This window comes from Lactuca serriola, chromosome 5 (assembly GCF_051521515.1).
Source record: "Lactuca serriola cultivar US96UC23 chromosome 5, Lser_US96UC23_V15, whole genome shotgun sequence".
NCBI classification, from domain to species: Eukaryota; Viridiplantae; Streptophyta; class Magnoliopsida; order Asterales; family Asteraceae; genus Lactuca; species Lactuca serriola.
The window spans coordinates 115,150,867-115,158,972 of NC_136412.1; the positions used below are offsets into that span (position 1 = coordinate 115,150,867).

At 34.7% G+C, this 8,106-nt stretch overlaps 1 protein-coding gene across 1 annotated transcript; it reads right to left on the bottom strand.

The window, feature by feature from the left end:
• Nucleotides 1–5,628: 5,628 nt before the first annotated feature.
• Nucleotides 5,629–7,894, bottom strand: LOC145052873 (putative protein phosphatase 2C 72). The gene is made up of 5 exons (XM_079000788.1): nucleotides 7,618–7,894; nucleotides 7,197–7,493; nucleotides 6,963–7,077; nucleotides 6,638–6,861; nucleotides 5,629–5,966 (listed from the first exon to the last, which is right to left on the bottom strand). Exons 1-5 carry the CDS (start codon nucleotides 7,780–7,782, stop codon nucleotides 5,775–5,777), a joined length of 993 nt encoding a protein of 330 aa, XP_078856914.1. The 5' UTR covers nucleotides 7,783–7,894; the 3' UTR covers nucleotides 5,629–5,774.
• Nucleotides 7,895–8,106: the final 212 nt, after the last annotated feature.

The window sequence follows — 8,106 nt, forward strand, 5'->3', positions numbered from 1 at the left end:
GGAACACGTAGCCTACTCTATTTTTGGAAACGGTTCATCTTTGAGATTAACATATAAAAGGGATAATCTTTTCTGATAATCATTACTCGATTCAAATTTCTCAGAAGAACAAAAAGCCCTAATTTCTCTTTTAAGAAATTTCTCAGAATAACAATGGCTGCTACTCAATCCAACACCGAAGAAGTTATCTCACAATCTCTTATGAAGATTCAAAGCACAAACTACCAAGTTGATCCTAATGTCTCATCCTACCCAGAAGAATTGAAGATGTTGATCGTTGCACTGAAAAGGTCACCATTATCAACTGCTATGTTTAGTTCTTTTCTTGTTCCTATGAATTGGTTGTCAATGGCGGCATCAACTGCATCATACAACTATGCAACAGATGTCATAACTTTCAATCTGGTGAACAACAAGAGAGTTCGTCTTAACAAGAACATGTTCATTGACTTCCTAAAAATTCCTCATAACCCACCATTCTTTAAACCAACCAATTCACAGATTATCTTCATGTTCAATGAGATGGGACATCAACCCACTCTTGAAAAGATAAGTGATTTCAGGAAATCAAGTTTACCATGTATTTGGAATTTCTTATTTGGCATCTTTCTAAGATGTTTGACCGACAGGAGTGTAGATCTAGATAGGGGACGAATGGAGGTTTATGCCATGGTTATGGGTCTTTACTATGATTTAAGTATCGATTATGGAACTCAACTTTGGAAGGAGTTCAACAAAATCCTAGAAAACACAAGTGTTGATAAGGGGATTTCTTTTGCAAGGTACTGGAGTTTGATTTTAGAAAAAGTATACGCAAAAGAAGGCATTCAAGTTCCTGAAGAAGGAGAAGTTGCATAATTTTCTTTGTACCAGTTTCCCAAAGTTGTTGAAGATGACGAAAATATCTTCACAAGTGTCGCAAGAATTCCTGATGTAATGCTTCGCAAAGTGTCCTCTACTCACAAGGTGTTAGTTCGATACATGAAGACTTTTGATCCTAATGTGCAAACTGGAGTGTTACTTGAAGTTAGTGTTGAGTCATAAAAGAAGAAGAAGAAGACTCAAAAGGAAGAAAAACACGAATCTTCAAAAGTGTCAAAGGCTGAAGAGGTTGAGAAAGATGAGCTTTCTCCTAAAACTGTGAAGGAGATTATACCGATAAAGTCTGGGGTATTGAAGAAGCTTCGCAAATCATCACAACAGACGACTACTTCTCCTACTATTCGCAAAACTGAGGTGAGTTGTAAGGGGGCTGTGTTTAGAGACGTTACGGCTCCTGTTTCTCCTGGTTCAAAGAGAAGAAGAGCTCAAGAGGTTGCGAAGCATATTACTCAAAAGCTCTATAAGAAAAGGAAGATGATTATTCGCAATGAATCATCAGATGATGAAGTGGTTCCAAAGACTCCACCTGTTTCCATTTCCACAATGGTAAATATTTCTCTTCTAATTACTTCGCAAATTTCCACTACCACATCCATTCCACTTGAAGTTGTTACAAACAAATCAGTTCATGAGGAGGAACTTATTTCTGATAAGGTTGTTAACGTATCTGATACGGGGACACCTATCATGAATGTTGAACTTACAGTGCCAATCAACTTATCTACTTCATTTCCACCATTTCCTCTTCCAAATACAAATATAACCACATTATCCATATTTGATCATCCTTTAAAACATCCCTTTACTACATTGTTTCCATCTCAATCACCTGAAACACCACAACCTATACCTTCGCAAGCTCCGTCTGATGAAGAAATAGAAGGAGGAGGTTTTGGAGGAATGTTTGAAGCCTTACACTTTGATTTAGAGGAGGAGGAAATACCTGATCATATGCTTATGTCAGGTAAGCAATTTAAAATCCTGAATCGAAAGTTGAATGCAATTATTCAATCACAAGCTGATTCTGGTACAAAGTCATCTATATCGGGTTTGGAGGTTGAATCCATGATCAAAGCCACAGAGAAATGTATAACTGCCAAAGTTGATGATTTAGATAACAATAATGAGCTTCGCATTCAAGCTCAAGGAAAATCCTTTGATGGCGTTATAAAAGATTTGCAAATTGTTACAAAAGAACGACATGTTCTTTTTGTACAAGATGTGAAGAAGGTCAAGGAGGATGTTAACTTAAAAATTGAGGAGTTAAAGAAAGAAATTACAAAGGAGCTTCAAGAGCTTAATTCGCAAAATTTGGATGTACAAAAACATGTTGATATTGTTGCTGAAGCACTTACCAAGCTTGCTACTGATTATCAACCGTCTACTCAAATTATCGAAGCCAAGCATCAAGAAAATAAGGAGCAGTTTTCAAAATTAATTCAGTTGGTAACTGAATTAAAAAGTTGTGTTTCGCAGCCTTCTCAACAATCAATTCTTACTCTGGAATTTTTAACGCTTAAAGTCAACACTTTCGAGCAAGCTATTCAGAAGGCGTTGGCCCCGATTACTAATTTTACTTCTGTCTTACCGAAGAATGCCCCGCCTGCTTTCATAGGGGTGCAAGGGGGAGAAATAAAAGGAAATAAAGGAGAGGATGCGAAAACTGTTGGGAAGATACATTCAACTCAACTGAAAACAACTTTGCCTGTAATCATGAAACCAATTCCTTTAACAATAGTAACAACATAGCCAATTTCTAAGGGAATTACAATTGGTTCAATAGAAGGAGGGAGTTCAAGTGCGCAACCTCAAACAATGAATACTGAAAAAGGCAAAGAGGTGGTTATTGAAAAGTCAAAAGAAGAAAAGAAAGCTGAGGTTGAAGTTGAAATGGAAAAACAAAGATAAATTCAGAGCATACTAAGGCAAAGAGCAAGTGACCCACCAACTTTGAACAAGGGTGATCCTGCGAAGTTGTACTCATTTGAAACCATTGAATCCAAAGTCTTGGGGAATCACTTGTACGAGTTTGAGAAAAATCCTAAAAGAAGTTATGATGTTGCGAATTCAGACAGATGCCAACTTGATTTTCCAATAAACGAAATGATGTTTATTACGGCGTAGTACAAGATCAGTGAAAAATTTGAAAATGCTGATGAATACACTTACTTAAAGATCAGATTTCATGTTGTACTTGCGAAGGATCAAGAGGAAGTTTGGTCTTTAATGAAAATCAAGAAAGTTCTAACAATCAAGAAGGATGTAATGTTCGAGAACATGCTTCAAAACTTTCGATATTTCGTTGTTCGTGCAGATAACAAGGCATTTGATTTTACATTGCTGATTTTCCTTTGATGAATCTAAATGATCTCATTTAAGTGACATTTATCCTTAAAGACATGGAAGAAAACAAGCTAAAAGGATATGATACTGATGTGTTTAGATTTGGTTTTGCACATATCAAGATATTCATAGATAACTACTATGATTGCTTGACATTGACTGATGAAGAACTTGCATCAGGCGTTGGAAGAAAAGTTACAGGCTCTTGGGAATCAACTTTGCCTCAAACAGAATTAAAGAAGTATGCAGATGGAGAAATATGCCTTAAACCTTTTGGCATGGTTTTCGCAGGCAAAGATACGAAAGGGAAGCCTAAGAGGTTTTTGTTTAAAGTCTCAGAGATAGAAAGATACACCACTTCGCAATATACGAATTTCATTGTTCGTATGAATAATTGCACGAAGAATAATGAAGGAGACAGGAAGGAGCGTAAAAAGATAATCACTTGGTATTCAGAAATCCGAAGAACATTGCACTCAGCTGTTCAGAATCTCACAAACTGAATAGCTTCGACTGTTTACAAAGGGGGAGAATGTAGAGTCTAGATATTGTAAAAGCCAAAGTGTTTGTTTTCTTTAGTTTCGCATGTTAGTTATTTTACTAAGTCTTCATTTGTGCGAAGCGTATAGTTCAGGACTTAGTATATTTTTTGTACACTCAGGTTTCCAATAAATAGGGACTGAGGTTAGAAGTAGAGACATCGAATACACGAGTGAATCATTAATCATTCGCAAGTTCTCTCTGCTTAAGTCTGTAATCAGTTTCTTCATCAATATAAGATCTAATTAATAGTTACTTCTTGTATTCTTACTTTTCATTCATATAATCATGATTGCTTTCTAAATCTTGATTACAATTCTCTTCAAAATCCTTATGGCAATAAATTTACCCACAACCCAACCCCAATCAATATCAACAAAAACCATTCCAATACCAACCACAACCTTCTTAACCGCAACATTCTCGACCACAACCTTCTAATACTCAAATTTCTGACGACGATGACATAATTGTTACGTATACTCAAGAGACGAAAAAAACGTACCAAGAAAGAAAAATAAAACGACGGTTCTCAACAGAAGATGACAAAAGTGGAATGAAGAAAGGAAACGACTTTGTCGTAAGCTTGGCTATTGGTCTCCGACAATTCTTAAAAAAAGAAGCAATAAATCTTCAACGACTTTTTGGGAGCAAGTTTTAACACAATTTATTTAATAATATAATGCAAAAATGCATTTACCGGAGCTACGACGACATAAACAGAAAATGACGCAAGTTGAGGCAAGATTGCACAAGCTTTAATGACATATTTAATAATCTTCAAATTATGCATGCTAGTTGTACAAACGATTTCGACATTTTGGGTACGACACTTGAAAGTTATAAAAACACAAAGGGAAACACTTACCCATCAAAAAACATGGAATATATATCATAGGGGCCAAAGTGGGTCCTTAAACTAGATTCGACTTCGCAATCTAGTGAATCGAAATGATCGAGAACAGTATAAACGAATGTCGGTTGAAGAGTCGATGTCAATGAAGAGTATGAGGAGTCTCCACCGGAGGTAACATTGAAGCGACCGATTAGAAGGGATAAGGCTAGATGAGAGGTATCATCATCAACTAAAAACGTCACCGAAATTGTCACGGATAAGCTTGCATCAAAACCCGATATACATTACGAATATGTTAATAAGAATTTCTAACAAAAAGAAAAAATCACTTTGGAATAAAATAAAATGACTATGAATCAACAAATGATGGACGATATGCAAATGTTGAACATGGAGCCGAATCCAAATATTCCGGCAAGAGATCTCGAGGGAGTCAACAAAATGAAAGATAAAATTAACGTAAAACATAACATTTAATATTTCTTATTTAAGTTTCATTTAGATGTTTTTTAATTTTATGTAACTTTTTAGTTATATTAATGTTATTTTTTTAATTAATGCATTTTAAATTTTAGTTTTTATCAATGTAGGTTTTTAAATTAATGTAATTTAACTTTTAATTTTTATGTATTTTTATTTAATTTATTGAAAATAAATTTATATAGATTTTCTGTTAAATTAAATAAATAAAATAATATGATATTGGTGAGGTGGAATAGTGACAATTTCAAAAAAAGAAAAATATAGGAACCGGTATGGAGTGATTGTGATGTGACCATGACTTGTCTGCACTTTTGAAATGGTAGAGTGATTATCACTTGTAATAATAGTCTAACGCCACATTATTGTCATTGTATACATGAGTTAGTTATATTCTGTTAGTCAGTTCTTTCATACACGCTCTTTTGTTTATATGTGTAAATAGTTAAGATTCTTTCTCTCTGAGAGAGGGAGATAACATATTCACATACCTCACTCTGGTCGTTTCTTTACCTCAACAACAAACATGAATGAAAACCAGAAGCTTGTATTAAAATATATACTAAAAAACCAGAAGCTTGTAAAAGTATACTTGTCTTAATTTGTGTTGAACCACCAACAAGTTTTCAGTGATCATACAAGTTCAAGTAAAAAGATGTATACTTGTCGTATTCTATACTAGTTTTGATGAGGGTTCTTTTTGTAAAAAGAAGCATATTGCGGTGCAGTCGTCCCTTTTTGACGAAGGGAACTTTTGTTTCCAGGCAGCAGTTGCTGCAATAACAACTGCTTTTGCGGCTGATTCTTCACTATCTGCTGACCACACGATTGATGCTACTGTGTTGTTGCTAAGCACATCCCACACCTGATAAATGTTTTTTCGGGTCAATAAATTTGTATGGATGTACCAAATAAAATGTATAAAACCACACACGTTTTATTAGTTAGTGGTCCAAAACTACTATGTTTTATTTACACATCATGATGAGACTGGCAACTGGCAAGTATTCAATATGATGAGCACACTTTTATTGAGTTTGGTTTTTGCCTTGAATCAAAATCAAAATGGAAAACATTCAGTTTTTTAATTAGCCTTAAAAACCAATATTTTCAGTTTCCCTTTCCGGTTTCTTGAGTTCATTTGGGTCCTTTTCCGGGGATTTTGAGTTTTCAACTTTTGGGTTGCATAAAGAAATAAATATAACAATTTGTTGAGGCCAAAATCAATGAAAGAATAGTAAAGTGTTGAATTTTGTAATATACAACAGCAAGAAAATTTTAGACATATATATATATATATATATATATATATATATATATATATATATATATATATATATATATATATATATATATAATAATAATAATAATAATAATAATAAAATAACATATTGGCGCGTAATGATATTAAATAAATCATCAAGTAAGGAACTTCAAGTGATGTTCGATTTTTAGTTTAAAACAAAAGAATCAAACCGTAGTTTTTGGGTGTTAGTTAGTTAGTTAGTTCGGTTTTAGCTTCAACATGTGACTTACCCCGTCGCTTGCAAGAACAAGAAACTGATCCTTGGGGGTCAATCGGTGATAAGAGACATCAGGAACCGCAATAATCCCATGACCTTTTAGTACAAAATCCCCGAAAGCGCGAGACATGGCAAGCCCCGGTGAGTCATGATGTGGTAACCACACTCGATCTATATGTGGTTCTTCTCTTAGCGCCATCACCCTACCATTTGACTTCCTTATTCGATCTGCTTCAGCTGCTCAAAAGTTTAATCGTTACTTCATATAAAAACATAATCCAACCCAACCCAACCCAAACCAAACGATCTCAAAATAATCATATAGTATAAACACTTACAAGGTACACTTGGTTTGAGATCAATGGTCAATTGCACAGGCGTAATTCCATTTTCAGCAATTGTTCCTAGCACTGCTCTCGAATCACCAAGATTAGCAATAACCAGATCTTCACCCTGTCAAGTGTCAAACCAAACAGCTCAGTTGGTTCACTGCTAGAAATGGTTCATTAGAGACACAGATTAATTTATTAGAAGATCAACTATATGCATGGATAATAGGAGACATGTGGTACCTGTTTGATAACAATAACAGCGGTTGTGCCGCTACAGGAACAATCTACATGCTCGATAACCTTAATCTCCTTGTCCATGACTTTGAAGGCACCAAAACATGCATCTCTCCAAATCTGGAAATCTTTGGACTCATTCTCATCATCTTCAATTACTGTTTTCCCCTTTGCTATGCTGGAATTCCTTTCGTTAATGATCAATGATGGCAACTTATTTCTCACAAATTTACTCACTATTTGACCATTCCTTCCATGGCCATCAAACACCCCACCAAATGCTCCATCTTCCATTCCATAGTCCTTCATCAACAATCATATCATCATTTAAAATAAAAAATTGAGATCTATATACCCATTGATCAGATTTGGCACATACGATCAATAGAAGGAAAATGGTTGAATCACAAGGAGCGAGATAGCAAACCTGGTAAAGAATGGCAGCATCTTGGTTGAATCCTTTGGATCCTTGATGTGTATGGATGGAGCCAATTCTTTTATCAGAAGGGGTATGTTGGTAATATATGATGTTGTCATGGCCATAGTCAATCTCATGAATCTCTGGAGATGCTCGGGATATGCAGATACCCATTACAGATTTTTATTACCAAAGGCTTCTCAAAATGACCTCTTTATATAAACTCAAATACACAATTATATTCTAGTAATTGTGGGTGGAGGAGTCCCAATCCCATACAACCCATTTGGTTTTTTATATGAAAGCTTATGTAACTGTTTAATTAAGCAATAAAGTCAAATTATTTGTTTTAGTATGCATTGGGTTTATTAGCAAGAAATCGAATCTGAAAAGACAAGCATACGTAGTTAAATATAATATATACGTATACTTATTCAATAATAAAATATTTTATAAAAATTTAAAACAAGGCAAGTTGTGGCCGAAACATCAATTATG

Coding starts and splice junctions, on each gene's coding strand:
- LOC145052873 (XM_079000788.1), bottom strand. CDS start 7,782: ATGGGTATCTGCATATCCCGAGCATCTCCAGAGATTCATGAGATTGAC. Junction 7,494..7,617: donor ATGCTGCCATTCTTTACCAG/GTTTGCTATCTC, acceptor TTGTTGATGAAG/GACTATGGAATGGAAGATGG. Junction 5,967..6,637: donor TTGTTCTTGCAAGCGACGGG/GTAAGTCACATG, acceptor AACATTTATCAG/GTGTGGGATGTGCTTAGCAA.